Consider the following 17,862-nt stretch of genomic DNA (forward strand, 5'->3'; position numbering starts at 1 on the left):
ATGTTTTAAGCTCTTGTATGCATAAATAAATCTTTTTTTAAAAAAGTTCTTAAAAAAACAATACCAGAAGTATTGTTATTTTAACAACTCCTCCCCCAAAGAAATAGTTGAGTATAAATCTAACAAAATATGTATAATATCTATGTGGGAAAAACTACCCAAAGTGGATCGTAGACATAAATGTAAAATGCAAAGCTATAAACACCTAGAAGAAAACATAGCAGAAAACCTAGATGACCTTGGGTTTGGCAATGACTTTTAGATGCAACCCCAAAAGTGTAATCCACAAAAGAGTTAATAAGCTGGACTTCATTAAAATTAAAAATTTCTGTTGAATAAAATGAAATGTGAGAGGATGAAAATACAAGCCACAAACTGGGAGAGTATATTTGCAAAAGACATTTCTGATAAGGAATTATATAAAATATGCAAAGAACTTCTAAAATTTAGCATTAATAAAACCAACAATCCTATCTTAAAAATGCACCAAGGCCATTGGGGAAGGAAATTCTATGGGGACTCAATCTGAGGGGGTGGGGGGAAGCAAATATTGTTTTAAAAAAATAATTTAAAAAATATGCACCAAGACCTTAACAGAGATCTCCACAGAGAAAATATATACATGGTAAATAAGCTTATGAAAAGATGCTCCAAATCATATGTCATCATATATCATCAGTTTCTAAACCTCAATTAAAATTTTAATTCCAGGGAAAGTCAAAATTTTTCTTTTCAAAATCCCTCACTTTATTTTTACTGAATTCCTATGGAACAGTTAAGTTTTATAGAACAAGTTAATGAGTTATGACTTATCAATAATCAGATAAAGAAGAGTAGAACCTACTTTTTCCAACCAGACTGTATGATCTCATTCTGCCAGTCAACTTTATCTTACCTGCTGGGCACATTGCCATGCATTCTTTAAGATTAATGTAGTGCTAGTTGGCAGCACTTTGTATATGATTAGATAATTTTACTCAGGGTATCTGCCATTCCTTTTGGGAAATTTTGAGCAAATTATTCTTGTTCATGTAAAATGCTGCTACATTATTCATTCATCTCTACTTTGCTGGATTTTAAGTGTCACTGCTACATACTTTATATTATTAGTCATGCTAAATGAATGCTTAGAGACATTGTTAATAACTTGTTTTAGAAAAAGAAACACTTCCCTTTAACTGTGGAAATTAATATGTTAATTGCACTGAGTACTATTCCTACTAGATATTTATAGAACTAGCCAGATTCAGTTAACTGAGCATATTTTTCTATTTATAATTGCAATTCTTGATAATATAGTGTTCAACGTATGCACTTTACATTTATTATTTAACAAACAGGAAAACATCTAGTGAAAAAAGTAAACATACAATCCTGGGAAAGGAATAGGTTTACTTTGTAAAAACATCCTATGGTTATAGCTCCCAGTTGCAGACAAATAGTTTTTATATATAATCCACCCCCCCAATCTTTATAATATTCTCTTTGCAAGACTGTTCAAATATTATGTGAAACATCACAGAATATATTCTGTAAATAAATGCTCATTGCTAGTCTCAATGGAGTTTGTGTTAGGCCAGTTCTGTTCTACTCACTCCTGTGTATTGTTTATCTCTTTATTATGTTGTTGTCAAGATTTATCAGAACATGTTTAAAGATGATTAATAGGAGACATATTTCTTCCAAAAGTTTTCCCTTTTGATATCTAAAAAATGAAGTACCCATGGTAGAATTTTCTTTTTAATTATGAAGGCAGGTTTGGAGGGGTTAGAAAGATGATCCTATTCACTCTAACATCCTATCTGTAGATGGTATGAGCTGAATTGTGTTCTCCTAAAATTCCTATGGAGAAACCCTAACACTAAGTACCTCAGAATATGACTTTATTTGAAGACAGGTGTTTAAAGAGCCAACAAAGGTTGAATAATGCCTCATGAGTAACTCCCAATCAAATGTAGGTGGCATCCTTATAAGAAGAGAAAATGTTTATATATAGAGAGACCCCAAGCTGCACATGTGCAATGAAAATAGCATGTGACAACATAGCAAGAAGGTGAACGTTTACAAGGTAAGAAGGGAGGCCTTAGAGAAAACCAAACTTGCTGGCACCTTGATTTTGGATTCCCAGCTTACAAAACTTGAAAAAAATATCTGTTATTTAACTCACCCAGTATGTGGATTTTTGGTTTAGGATCCCTAGCAAACTAATATTCTGAATAAATGCTTATCATTTAGTCCTATGTATGCTTGGAATTGTAAGAGCAAACTCTTATAAGTCTTTCCCTTTTTAATGGCAATCCTATCCTTTTGACTGTTCATACTGAAACAACAAACAAATATGGTTCTTGATGACTGTCATTCTTACATACCTAGATTTCTCAGCAAATACAATAACTTTCTTTATATAATTTGGACACTTTTTACTATTTTTTTCTCACCTCCGTAATATCTTATCTAGATTCTTACAATTGTCTTCTAACTGGTGTCCCTGATTTTATACCTGCTTTTCCACAGATTTATGCATGAAACAGCCAGAATTATTCTCTTAAAACTTAAGTTAGATAAAGTCACTCCACTTAGTCCCCACTGGTGGCTTCCCCTCACCTTCAAGTTGGGCAGTTTGTTCCCAGATGTCTTTCTTATCTCTTTTTCTTCACCCCTCTGCTCCAGCCACACTGATCTCCTTGCCCATCTTACATTAATTTGTTTCTCTTTGCTCTCTCTCTTCCCTTCTCTTTCTCTCTTCCTCCCTTCTCTCTCTTTCTCTCTCTCTCCGCCCCTCCATCCCACCTAACATACAAATTACTTGTTTTAAAGCAGAATTCATTGAGGTATCATTTACAATCAAATAGACCTCCTTTAAGTGTGCCCTTAATCTTCAATCTCCAATGCCTGACAATGACATGTGATTTCTGTCTCTAAACTTTTGTTTTTTTCTAGAATTTAATATAAATGGAACCATAGACAATGTACCTTTTGTGTCTGCTTCTGTCATTTACCGTAACACTTTTGAGATTTATTCTTTTTATTTCATACATCAATGTATTTTTTATTGTTGAATACTATTCCACTGTGTGGATATACAACAATTTGCCCATCCAATCACAACTTGATGGAAATTTGGGTTATTTTCTTATTTATATTGCTTCACATGCAGATCTTTATTTGGAAAATGTTTTCATTTTCTTCTTGGGTAAATAACTAAAAACAGAATTGTAGGGTTGTATAGATTCTAGTGTATGTTTTAACTTTATAAGCAACTGCTAATGTGACTGGATCATTTACATTCCTACCAGCAATGGATAAAAGTTTTCATTGCTCTGGTTCCTCAACAGCCCATAGTGTTTTGCTGATGTATAGTGGTGTCACTACCAATAAGTCTAATTTATTATCTGTTTCCCTCCCAGGGTAAATAAGAGTGAAAATTTCATGAAGGAAGGGGATTTAGTTTGTTTTTATCACTGCTTTCCTAATGTTCAGATCAGCTCTTGGTACAGAATAGATGTTCAATGAATATATGTAGCATAAACGTTGAGTGAGTCTCACCTCTGTTTTGAGCTGAAAACAAGCTGAGGCTCTAGGTTTATAGCTTGCCCAAGCAAGTGTGAGTGGTGGGGCTAAAACCCAAGATATCACTTAGTTGAACACTTAGTTAGCACTATACTACATTAAAGGTCACTGGTTTTCCCAAAGTAATTTCTATGATTAATATTTAGAGTATAGTAAAGTTTGGGTGGCTAGTTTGTTTAGGTCTGTTAGATATTACCATCAAGCAGTTTTGATTTTCTAACAGAAAATTAAAAATAGATATAATAAAAATATAAGTATTAAAATATTATACTTATAAGGTAAAATGAATTCTTATTTTAGAATTTATTAGAACATAAAAGTTCTTATTTTCATTATAACAATTCCTCACTAATAGGTATATGGCAGAGGGGACATGGTTCAAGATGAGTTTTGCTACATTACATTGAAGCTCTACTTTCTCTTAAAATTTTTAAGAAGTTTGACAATAAAGTGATATAAAGGTTGAGATAGGATTCTATAACATTATCCTAATTAGACCTTAGATCAGCCCTAAAGAGCAGACTTAAAAGACAGTGTCTTTACTCTAAAAAATACATAGAAGTAGGCCTCCCTGGTGGTGCAGTGGGTTGAATACAGCACTATGAGGCTGTCCGCAGTCTCTGCAGCGTGGGTTCGATTCCTGGCCGGCCAGGGAGAGTCCCACATGGCACGGCAGACCTCTCCTGTTGCACCCGCTTCTCCCCTCAGCAGTGTATTTCGGTCATCAGCCTGTTCTGCTCCCTGCTCTGTCTCTGGTGAATCCTCTCCCCATCCCATGCCTCTGGCCTGTACCTCAGCTCTTGTATAAAAATAAATAAATCTTTTAAAAAAATACATAGAAGTAAAAGACATAAGGAATAAGGGGTCTAGTACTTTGGGAACAGAAGAAAAGATTTTGAGAATGAACAGCTTGTTTTTCTGTATATTTTGAAGTGTTCAATAGGCAGAGTGTGCGTGCATTATTTTGTGATTTTTTTTTTAAGGATACATTTTATGATGGGAACTTCAAATCCTATAACAGGCCATAGAATGAGATAATTAGAGGCAGGTAGTGCATTTCAAATCAGTTCTTAAAGTAACCAAATTTATTTTCTATTTCAGAAAAATGTCAATCTACAAAACTCAAATTAAAATAAAGCAAAATATTTAAATATGATAAGAGATCTGTAATTCTTTTTATATATTTGCCTACTCACTTGGTTGATCCTTATAATAGCCATTGATCTTTTTATTGTACTAGCATTGGTAGTATGAAAATGAATATGACATAGTCCTATTCTCAAGCAGCTCATTAATTATCAAGCATGGTCTTGAGGTGTGCTTTTTACATAGTAGATGCACATAGTATATGTGTTGAATCAACTGATGAAGAGGAAACTAGAAATAATGCATAGTTGAATAATCATAACATGGCATAATAAGTATTATACTTAGGTAACGGCCCAGGAGAAGCAGCCGCTAGCTATTCTAGGGAGCTAGGAAACATTCATAGCTGAAATAATCTTATCATCCCTGTTGGCTACTTGAGTCTATTATATATGGTATATCACTATTTTTCTCTTTTTATTGTATTTGTAAATTCTGCGTGTGCACATCATAATGAGAGTTGAAAGTACTTTAGGTAGATAGAATAGACTTGAGTACCAATAGGCAGTGAGCCTCAAAGCTTATCAATTTTGTCTAGTATAAGACCATTGGGGATAATGACAAAGTTCTGGAAGAATTGTGTTACAGTCTATTAGATGGCACTCATAGGAATTGGAGCAAGGAGCAATAACCAAGGTGTGGGATGTTTAAACCCTGACATAATGGTCATTGGAAGAAAGTGAATAAATTAAAAAAGAAAGAAAAATAAAAAAATTGGCAAGACTTCATTCAGGTAGTAATTAAGGAATGCTTTCTAGTTTCTAGGAACTATAACAAAAATTGCATGCATGATTTCATTTAAAGCTCGCAACAAACTGTTGAACAAGTATTAACCTCAGCTCAGCAGATGAACAGTCTGAGATTCCAGTTTGCCCAATATCACATAACCAGTAAATGATAAATAAGCATCAAATTCAGATCTGTTTGGATTTAAAAACCTTAAACTTTCTCCTATGATATATTTAAATTAAAATAATAATAAAGGATTATTATTATAACTCCTTAAAGGTGGGAACCCTCAGATACTTCTGTGTATTCCCCCATAGTACTTAGCATAATATATAATACTTCTAAACCATTAGATCAATGAACAAACAAGACTACTTGCTCTGTGTCAGATACTTTGGTGTAAAAGTGTCAACATAAATGGCTCCCCACCCAACATAAATATACCCCATATTATATCCCATGGAGCATATTATCCATGGGAAGAGTTAAACAATAAATCATTTTTTTAAAGTTTTAATTAGGTAAGGTTGATTTACATCATAGTATATGTCATAGGGGGATAGGTTTACACCTATACAATTGTGTGTTATTTCACCATTCCCACCACTAAAGTCCCAGTAATCTTCCATTACTTGGCATAAGTGCTGCCACTTAAAGGATAGGGTGACATGAGTGTGGGAAATACTTCCAAAGTTATGTATTTAGAGGTCAAGAAAAAGATACTGCTATTTGAATGAAGATGAAATGTAGATGAGAAAAAGTTTAAGAATTTAATGGTGAGAGTATTTTGTGTTTTTAGTGCTAGCTAGAAGGGGTCAGTTTTTCAAAGTTATTTTGCATACTTTTGAAAAGCTGTTACTTCATAATGTGATACATAAGTTCTAGACAGTTATGTACTTGGGGAATATCTTTTGTTTTTTAAAGATTTATTTATTTATACAAGCACTGGGTACAGTCAGAAGCACAGGAGGGTGAGAGAATTCACTAGAGCCAGAGCGGAGAGCAGAACAGGCAGACTGACAAAGTACACTGCTGAGGGAGCAGCCGGTGGCAGGAGAGGTCTGCGCGCCATGTGGGACCCTCACCCAGCGGCCGGGGATCGAACCAGCACTGCAGAGGCTGCGGACAGCTTCGCAACCCAGTGCTCAACCGCTGCGCCACCGGGGAGGCCCTGGGGAATATCTTTTAAAAATAAAATTCAAAATAATGGAAATATATACATTGTTAATGAATTTAGCTTTGTATTATTTATTTACCTTAATAAAAACAAATGGTTAGCAATAAAAGAATGAGTAAGTAAACTATGTTGCCTCTATTAAGAATGATGACTATGAAAAATACTTATATTTTTATGCTGATGTTATGCAAATATACATAAAAAGAACTACTGAAATGAAATATACCAAAATTTATGGTAACTGTTAGAAAGTCTATGAAGGAATTTTTTATTTTATACATATCACATAGTAGGATTTTATTGTTTTTGTAATTCAAAATACTTTCTGAAATAGAAAAATAATAGGCATAGATAGCATGCTTGGTTTCTACAGATAAATCATGACTCTGATTTAATACTTTATATTAATACCTAATTTGCCATAAAGTACTCTGGGGGCTAATTTAGTCAATAAAGATACTTCAAAAAATGAATCATAAGCCATTACTGTTCAGTGCACACAGGAAGGTACTAATAATAACTACAAAGGCAAAAAAAGAGCATCTGTAACCCAGGACTAAAATTAGCAATAATGTCGAAAGGAGTTCTAGTAAATTATATTTTCCAGAAGACAGCCACTGGCTCTTCTCATGTGAGGGAGACTGATCACCTCCATTAGCCTTGAAACAAAAGCAAAGACTTCTGGATAGGGCATTTAATTATAATGTTTATCTAATCACTCTGTAGCCATTTATATAAACAAGATGGCTTAGAGCACACGCTTTTCTTTGGGCAGTAAAAAGTAGTAGAGGATGTGTTCAGTGAAGTATATATTAAGCCAAACAATTCAAAACAGTAAGTCAAAATTATTGGCATTTTATACTGGTGTTTTTAAAAACGTAAAGAAATGTATACGTTGTGCGTATGTTGATTTTGGATTGTTGGACTTTCTGTTCTATAAGCTGGGGTTAATAACAATTGTAATAACAATGATACTTAATACCTAATTAATATTTACTTATGGGGCCTCCCTGGTGGCGCAAGCGGCTGAGGCGCAGCACTGTGGAGCTGTCTGCGACTAGTGCAGAGTGAGTTAGATCCCTGGCCAGCCAAGGAGCAACCCACATGGCACAGCAGCCCTCTCCAGACTCCCCCCTGTACCCCTCAGCAGTGTATTTTGGTCGATCCACCTGTTCTGTTCCCCACTCTGTCTCTGGTGAATCCTCTCCCCCAGCCACGTCACTGGCCTGTACTCCAGCTCTTAAAAAAAAAATTTACATAGGCCCAATCTTGTTCTAGGTGCTTTCACCTGTATTAGCTCATTTTAACCTCATAATAACTCCATGAGGTTGATTACTATCACAATCCTCACTTTAAGCAAGTTGAAATACAGAGACATTAAGTAACTTGTCCAAGGAACTCATTTGTTCAGATTTATTTATTTATTTATTTATTTATTTTAAAAAATTTATTTATTCAAGCACTGGGTACAGTCAGAAGCGCAGGAGGGTGAGAGAATTCACCAGAGCCAGGGCAAAGAACAGAACAGGCAGACTGACGAAGTACACTGCTTAGGGGAGCAGCGGGTGTCAGGAGAGGTCTGTGCGCCATGTGGGACCCTCGCCAGTGGCCGGGGATCGAACAAGCGCTGCAGAGGCTGCGGCCCAGTGCTCAATCGCTGCGCCACCAGGAGAGGCCCCATTTGTTCAGATTTAAAGGAGTATGGGAACTCTGGCTGGACATACTTCAAGAAAGACATTAAATACAAACATGAAAACAAGAAGAAATAAAAAATCTGAATAGATAACTAAAACACATTATATTAATAATTTAAAATCTTCCCATGAGGAAAAACTCACACCCAGATAGCTTTACTGGTGTATTATACCATTTTAAAAATGGTAGAATTATGTCTCACTAATGGTTCTCACAAGACTCCTCAGAGATTTGAGTACTTTGTTTTAATATCATTTCCGTAGAACTTGAACTCCTATTGTTCTATATACTTAGATCTGAATTTTTCAGTTAATATGAAATTTATGTGAGGGCTCAGTAACCAACATTAACCATAAAAACCACAGCAACAATGAAATAAAAAGTCTTCAAAGGCTTCCTTGTGTTCTCATTTGACCTCTCAGAATACTGACATATCCCCTCAAGTCTCAGTCTGCACAGTTTGGGCCTTGCCCCTCTAACAGTCTCAGCCCCCATCTTTGTCCTCACCCCCTTTTCTGCTTCTGCTGCCTTAACGTTCCTATGCATATCTCCTCCCTGACTCAGTCCTTCCCACCCTGTTCTCTGTAGCCTACCACCCCACCACCCTGCCCACACCATTTCTTACTAAAATTTGGTCACCTTTTTTTAAAAATATTTATTTATTTATTTATTTATTTATTTATTTTTACACAAGCATTGGATACAGTCAGAAGCGTGGGAGGGTGAGAATTCACCAGAGCCAGAGCAGGGAACAGAACAGGCAGACCAATGAAATACACTGCTGAGGGGAGCAGCGGGCAGCAGGAGAGGTCTGTGTGCCATGTGGGACCCAGCGCCGGTGGCTGGGGATCAAACTGGCGCTGCAGAGGCTGTGGGCAGCTTCGCAGCCCAGCGCTCAACCGCTGTGCCACCAGGGGAGGCCCTAAAATTTGTTCATCTTTTAGATTTTAGCTTAAGCCTCATTTTCAAGTTTTCATTGATCACTGGACTGAAGGTGTGGCTCTTCTTTTAGTTATCTCCTTAGCAGCCTAGACTTCTTTATAATACACTTCACAAGTACGTTTATATAGCTTTATGATTGACTGCTTAATATTTCTCTCCTGCATTTAAAGATAGGTCCTAGGATCACATATCTTATTTAATCCTACGCTTAGTATGGTATCTTGCATGACACTCATTATCTCTTTATTGAGTAAATTAAAAATAGTATATAATGCCTTTGTGACTAAGCTGTCAATAGGTCCTTTCTTTTTCTGTGTTGCCACATGTATAGAACAAAGCATACTATAACCTGGACTCCCCAAAGGCATCCTTGAAGGTTAATTGATCTTAAGGAGCAGGGTGAACAGTGGGGACAGTGATTCCTATAGATTGAATTGTGTCCCCTTGAAATTTATTTGTTGAAGCCTTAACTCCTTTATGACTGTGTTTGGGGAGAGTCTTCAGGAGGTAATCAGGGAAATGAGTCATAAGGGTAGGGCCCACATCTGATTAAAACTGTACCTTTATAAGAAGAAGCAATGCCAATTGAGGGCTCGGTGAGAAGGCAGTGAGCTGCAAGCCAGAAAGAGAATGTTCGCCAGAACCCAACTGTGCTGGTACCCTGATCTTGGTCTAGCCTCCAGATGTGTGAAAATACTAATTTCTATTGTGTAAGCCACCTGTCTATGGTATTTTGTTGTGGCAATCTGAGTAGACTATCACTATACAATGATAAAGAAAAGGAGGTAAAGCAAATACGCAATTATGTTATCTAGGTGGTCATAAGCACCAACTTAGGGTTGCCGATGTTTGATTTGATGACATTTTTAGCAAAATTTATGAAACGCAGCTCACAGCTGTTTGTTCTGAGGATGTAAAGAGGAAGATATATCCATCAGCCCCTACCCCCCCACCCCGTTAGTTAAGGATGGCAGCAGTAAAAGCAGCAAACCAGAGATACAAAGTACTGCCCTAGGCAAGGAATGAAGAGTTGCATCTGAAAGTGACCCCCTAAGATCTGGGTGACTAATCATTGCAGCAGAGGTTGGAAAGAAGGTAGGACTGGCAGGATTTGAAATGGCACAAAAACTGTCTGCTACAAAGACCACCACAAAGCTATCACATTTTAAATATCCACATGTAAATAATTTTTGTAAAGTGGTTTTTAAGTATTCATCCTGTAATTTTGGTATTACTACAGTGCTTATTCTATATAAAAAAGAAATGAGGCAGTTTTTATAAATTGAAGTAGAAAAATATTTGACTGTAAGTAAATGCTGACTTGAACATTATTTTAGTGATGCTTACAAATAGAATCTTCAAATATCGTTTTTCAAGATGCCGAAATGATGATTGTTTAAGCTTTGTGAGTCTATGCAGGACAGATACATGAAGTTAATGGCCAAATAATGCAAGTTTAACATGTTTCTTTGTCACAGAAGCAGCAAACTTTGAACTATAGTAAAAATGACATTGAGAAATAGCCTGTTTTAGAAGATGCTAGAGACAGATACTGATAAAGATTATTGTTTTTGAATGTTAGTTGATGACATGATAAATTTCCTTATTCTGTTGAAAATAATCCAGATAGTTTGAGTGTATGATTCTAATCAAGAAGGGCATGATATGTGTAAGAGAAATATTGGAATGGTTTCCCCATAATTGCAATCTTTTGAATATTCAAGAGAAAGGGAAGAAAACAAAACTAACTACAGGAAATAGGCTTTCAGGCAATTTGTACACACTGAAATTAGAAAGTAAATTTAGAACTGCCACAAGGAGAACCAATTATTTTTTTCTGATACATTTTATTGTTATCAAAATCTACACACATCCTGAAAAATGCAAATAGTATAGAGAGACTATAATTAAAGCACCAGCTAACTTGAAGGCAACACTTTTAAGTTTCCTTATTTTTTGTGTAACTACATATATCTAAATATGTTTATATTACTGTTTCTTTGTTTACCATTATTAAATATGATTAATTTTTATTTGCTAAATATGATTAATTTATATTTGCTCAAATGGAGCTGATTTAGTTCACCTTTTACTCCCACCCCCAAATTTACTTTTCAACCCTGCCTTTCCTTTCAAGATAATTATAAAACCCTAAGTTCCACCATTTCCTATAACTTCTGAAACCATAAAATGAACAAATAACCTCAAATTGCATATTTAAACATCCACTTCTTACCCCATGGGCCATAGACAGTTCTCTTCCCACTGTTCAAGAACATGAATAACTCTCATCGGTCCTCTGTTCCTTCTTTTATCTCCCCACCCCTGAGCCTGATACACTGGTAACATATTTTTTATTCCATAACTGTAGCTAATCATTGAGCAATTTGCCTAAAAATTGATTCTAAACAATCTTCTAAACTTAAAATGTTTTTAAAAACCTTTACGTGATTCTTGTCATGTGCTTATTGTCCACCAAAGAGCCAAGCATTGTGCAAGGGCAATGTGCCTTCTCTAGGGTAGGTAGATACTTCCAGAATGGCATAAGGAGCTCTACAGACCTCTCGGGGGAAACATACTGCAGATAAAATTCATTTTCAAAGGCAATAACGGAGAGTCTCTGGAAAGTGTCTTAAGTGCATATAGCAAATGAAGAAACACTTATTTAAAGGAAACTTAATAAGGTTTGCTAAGAACAGAGAGTCTGTGTCAACTGAGTCATGATCCACCTCCTCCAAACCCCATCCCTGCTCAGCATGACAGAATCTTCAGTCTAGGAAAATATAGACAATAACATAGGTTGCTCTCTCTCCTCCTAGTACCCAGAGGACAGCAACAGCATGTTCCCAAGAAGGGCAGGCTGCCAGCATTTACCTTCCCTGTTCTTTCCTTGCCATGTGTTGCAAAAGCTGAATTCTGAATAGTCGTCTAAGAGATTGGTGCTCTTTTCCTTCACCCAACACTCTGTGCCATCTGCATTGGATGGAGGCTTTACTTCAGGCATGGACTGCTGAAAATACCTAGGCCTCACTGAAGAAAAGCCTGATGGCTGTCCTGGCTCAGCTCCCTGATGGATACAAGTAGAGAGAAACACATCATTGTGCCCATCTTCAGCACTGAAGTAAAAAAATCAGAGATTTTGCACAGAGGGATCTCTAAAACTCTAAGGAAATGGTTTTATTTGAAATAGAGAATTTAGAAGTTCAAAGCTAAAGGTACTCAAAAATAATGAAAGTTTTGGTAGATAGCAATAAAGAAGAGGTAGATTACTTTATAAGGGTGAGAAGTTTAAGAGTAGACCAGCTAAGTAAATCAGAGAGAATCAAGGAAAGGAACAGCTAAGAAGAGCTCTCCTGGGATCAAGAAAACCTCTTATTTGAGCTTCAAAAACTTACTGTAGAGAAGTTGGAATTCAGTTGGATGAGACCACTAGAGCAATTTATGCTCCAGGTCATTGTCAAAAACAATAGCGCAATCAGCCAGCATTTGGACCTGAATACCTGGACTTACGTGGTATAAACTACAGCATTTACTAGGAAAACAACCCAAAAATATATAGTATAGAACAAAAGATGAATAATGTTCTTGACATCATAGCCAAATGAATTCTTTTCAACATTTCATGAGTTGCTCAAAATCATTCCATATTTTAGTTTTATCTTTCTTTCTTTTTGGAACATGCTTTTCTTGGAAAATCTTTTATTTTTCCTGGACTTGCTGACTATCTTTCTTTCTCTTTTGCCTTCTGTACTTGGATGTCTTCAAGCTTTCCTAGTGTTTAATAATTCTATTGTTTACTCCTTATTAAAATCTTAAGTGTATAGTACATTGCAGGAAATGTTTTCAGCAGATTGTTTTCTTAATTTCCTTTTCAGATTTTTCACTTCCAATGTATAAAAACTCAATTGATTTTGTGTCCTAGAGCTTTGTTGAATTCATATATTACTTCTAACAATTTGTGTGTGGGGGAGGGGACACTTACAGTTTTATGCAAAATAGTCATGTTATCTAATAACAGGAAAATTTACTTCTTCCATTCTTTACTTCTTCCAGTTCTTCCAAAATTGCTTTCCAATTTTGATTCTTTTATTTTTTTTCTTGCAAAATTCCTCAGATTAGGACTTCCAATGCTATGTTGACTAAGAGTGGTGAGAATGGGCAACTTTGTATTTTTTCCTGATCTTAAAGCTTTTGGTTTAAGCTTTTAATTACAAGTTAATTACAAGTTTGTCAATTACAAGTTAATTACAAGTTTGTCATGTATGGTTTTATTGTGTTGAAATATGGTCCTCATTTCCCTGGTTTGATGAGTGTTTTTATCATGAGAAGGTGTTAAATTTCTCACATGACTTTTCTGCATCTATTGAAATGATCATGTGATTTTTATTCTGTGCTATATTAATGTGGTTTATCACACTATTTGTATGTTAAATCATACTTGAATTCCAAGTATAAATCCCACCTGGCATGGTGTATGATCCACTTAATATTGAATTTGGTTAGCTAGTACTTTGATAATTTTTGCATGTATTCATCAGAAATATTGATTTATAGTTTTTCTTTTTTTAGTGAAAAAGACAAAACACAAATTATCAATAAATTATAAACTTCCTGATCACACAGGAGAAGTAGTTTCCTTTCCCTTTAGTGTATTTTTCTGGCATGAGTATCAGGGTAATTCTGGCTTCATAAAATGAATTTGGAAGTACTCTTTTCCCCTTCAGATTGATGGAAGAAACGTGAGAAGGATTGATGTTGATTCTTGTCAGAAGAGCCATTTGATCTTGGCCTTTTCTTTGTTGAGACGTTTACAATTACTGATTCAACTCTTTATTAGTTATATAGGTAGTTCAGTTCTTTTAAGACTCATAACTCAGTAGATTGCATTTCTCTGGCTATCCAATTTGTTGGCATATAGCTGTTCATAGTAATCTCATAATCCTTTAAATTTATATGGCATTAATTGTAAAGTTTCTTCTTTCATATCAAATTTTATTTGAGTTTTCTTTTTTACTAGTCAGTTAAAATTTGTCCATTTGTTTCCATCTTTTAAAAAAAACAACTATTACATTTTTCCCATTGTTTTTCTATTTTGTATTCCATTTACTTCTGCTCTAATCTTTATTATTTTCTTTCTCTTTCTTTTACCAACTTTGGGCTCAGTTTGTTGTTCTTTTCCTAGCTCCTTGGGGTTTAATTTGGTTGTTTATTTGATATTTTTTCTCTGTTTTAATGTAGGCATTTTTTAAAAAGATTTATTTTTATTTATACAAGAACTGGGGTATAGGCCAGAGGTATGGGAGGGTGAGTGAATTCACCAGAGACAGAGCAGGGAGCAGAACAGGCAGACAACCAAAACACACTGCTGAGGAGAGCAGCAGCAGAGACAGGAGAGGTCTACCATGCCATGTGGGTATCTCCCTGGCTGGCCGGGAATCAAATCCGAGCTGCAGAGTTTGCGGACACTTTCTCAGGGCTGCACTCAATCTGCTGCACCACTGGGGAGGCTGTAATGTAGGCATTTATTATAATAAGCGTCCCTCTCAGTACTGCTTTTGCTCTGCTCCATAAGTTTTTGTATGTTGTATTTTCATCTCAAGATATTTCTTAATTTCCCCTTCGACTTCTTCTTTGATCCACTGGTTATTCAATCATTGGTTAACTACTACATAATTGTAAATTTTTCAGTTTTTCTTCTGTTACAGATTCTTGTTTTCACTCCATTATGTTCAGAAAATATACTTAGTTTGATTTCAGTCTTTTAAATCTGTTAAGACTTGTTTTGTGACCTAACATAGAAAATGCTCTATGTATACCTGAGAAAACTGTATTCTATGCCTGCTGGTGGAATGACCTATATATGTCTGTTAGTTCAACTTTGTCTGTAGTTTTGTTCAAGTGCTCTGTTATCTTATTTATCTTTATTTTCTGTGTGGATATTCTAGCCATTATTTAAATTGAGGTATTTAAATCTATTTTAATGTGACTGTCTTTCCTTTTAATTCTGTCAAGGGTTCCTTCATATATTTGGCTGCTCTGCTCTGTTAAGTGCATCTATGTTTATGATTTTTATATCTTTCTGGTGAATTGATATTTTTCTCACTATTTAATATCTTTCTTAGACTCTTTTTTGATCATTTTTGACTAAATGTATTTTTTCTGATATGAGTCTCTTTAGGCTAATATGTTAAATACAATTTAACATTTTTTTTCCTACTCCATCTTTCACCCTATGTGTCTCCTTAAGTCTAAAGAGCCTTATAGGCAGTATGAAGTGGATGTTATGAGGTTTCTTTTTTAGTCCATTCAGCAAATCTATGTCTTTTGACTGGGTAATTTAATACACTTACACTTAAAGTAATTGCTGATAGGGAAAGATTTTGCTGTTGTCATTTTGTTAGTTAATTGTATTCTGTGTTGTAGCCTTTTTGTCCCCCTTTTCCTCTTTTTCTGCATTCCTTTGTATTTCTTTGACTTTTTTTTGTAGTGACCTGCTTTGATTCCTTTCTCATTTTCTTTTGTGCATATGTTAGAGAGGAACATATGTATGTGGTCGCCATGCTGCTTACATAAAACATAACAGTCTCTTTTAAGATGATAACAACTTTAATTGCATACAATAATCTATATTAAATCTCTTCCCCTGACATGCTTTATATTATTGATGTCTTTAAATAACATTATACTGTGTATCCAGTAACATTTTATGGTAATAGTTATTTTTTATACTTTTGTTTTTTTAACTACATACCAGAATTAAAAATGATATATGTGATCACATTGTAGTGTGTAGAGATGTCAAATTATTGTGTTGTATGCCTGCAACTTATATAATGTTTAAGCAATGTTATCTCAGATTTTAAAAAGTGATTTATACACCACCATTCCTATATTTTGTATTTGTGTATATATTTACTTTTACCAGCAATCTTTATACTGTACTCCCCCCTTCCCAGCAGTTTCATTTTGTGCTATTTCAGTTATTGGCTATCAACTCTGGTCCAAAAAATATGTTCAGTAAGAAAGGTAGTATACTACATTAACATAACTTTTATTATAGTATATTGTTTTAGTTATTCTATTCTATTAGTAGTTAATATTAATTTCTTACTGAGCCTAATTTATTAAACTATCACAGGCATGTATGTATAGGGAAAATCATATACACATAGTGTTTGATACTATCTGTGATTTCAGGCATTTACTCAGGGAGAGGGAGCTTCTTATAGTTTAATGGATAAGGGGAGACTGCTATATAGTTTCTTTCAATAATAGACACTGAATAACTTTGAAGAATGAAATGGTGGTCATAAAGGAAAACGAGCTAAGTTTGTTATGTAGAAGATAGAAGAAACTCTTGCTTAAGCAGAAAGATTTACCAAGTAGAAAGCTGTAAATGATTTTCCTGTAGAATGCATTAGAAATGGTAGTTAGGTTTTACAGTTTTATTAATATTATTCAATAACAGGTCAATTTACTTTCAAGTTATATGATATTTATTAGTTAACCCATCTATAAAATACTGTGTTAAGAAAATGCTTTCTGGAGGGCAAATGGCAGTTTATAATTTTTTTTTTTAAACAAGCTATTTGTAAATTGAAGTTTACTTCTAAGGTCTTTTATCTTCTCATTGGTTTATAAAGTTATACAGAACATGAGTCCAGAAATTGTTTTCTATCACAAAATAATAATAACACAATGCCCAACTCTTATTTATTCTTTGTTCTCCTATTCCAACTTGGAATTAATTAATCATGGTTCCTTATATGTAGTAGGTACTCAATAGCCTTTGCATATTAATTTATATTAGAATATCACTCATCACAGAGTAATATATCCTGAGAAACCTCGGGTTCTTACTTCAATCTAGCTGTAATTTTGAATTACATACAAAGTTAAAAATGATCTTTGGAATATAAATTAAACAACTAGTGCTAATTGATTTGTTTGCACAATTTTAAAAAAATATGCAAATTATAATAATAGATTTTTCTACTTGGCTTATCATTGAGGGGCAAGAAAAGATCCCAATTTGAGAGGTCCCTAAAGTCCTGTGTCTAATCAACCATTTAAATAATTTCCTCTATTTGAGAATGATTTCTCAATCCAGGAAACTGTAGAATGCTCTAGTGTCTTGGTAATGTATCTATCTGCCCTGGAATTGTTTGAGGTTACCTAATTATTATCTGTTAGATGGAGAAAGGCTATGACTTTGGAAGAAGTATCTATTACACATTTTTTTTCAATATGCTGACAAAAAGATATGCTTCACAAGAGACACTGCTTTGCCCTTTTAGATGTAATTGTGTGGAACCACATAATCCTAGCAATGATACCTTGAAGGAATGGAAGGAGTCCAACATTTCTGCAGCTGACATAATTTGGGAAAATCTAACTGTGTCGGTAAGTGAAACCTTGAGAAATATACCATATCTTGAATCTTATACTGCACAGGATTTTCGTCACATTTTGAATGAATTACTGCCACTAACATAAATTGTTTGAAAAGTGATAACTTTATCTTAATTTTAATTATATTCATTTTATTTAATTTATTCATGTATTCATCAGTAAACTGAGGTTTTCTTTCATTATTAGTTTTC

General features: G+C 34.7%; 1 protein-coding gene across 1 annotated transcript in view; it reads left to right on the plus strand.

Moving 5' to 3' along the window:
• The window catches only part of SLC4A10 (solute carrier family 4 member 10), a 109,618-nt gene that overhangs the window by 45,974 nt on the left and 45,782 nt on the right, over window positions 1-17,862 (plus strand). Inside the window, 1 exon segment of the mRNA XM_054699784.1 lies at window positions 17,557-17,662. Coding sequence (XP_054555759.1) covers window positions 17,557-17,662 — 106 coding nt within the window.

This window comes from Talpa occidentalis, unplaced genomic scaffold, assembly GCF_014898055.3.
Source record: "Talpa occidentalis isolate TD23 unplaced genomic scaffold, MPIMG_talOcc4v2.1 talOcc4.3, whole genome shotgun sequence".
NCBI classification, from domain to species: domain Eukaryota; kingdom Metazoa; phylum Chordata; class Mammalia; order Eulipotyphla; family Talpidae; genus Talpa; species Talpa occidentalis.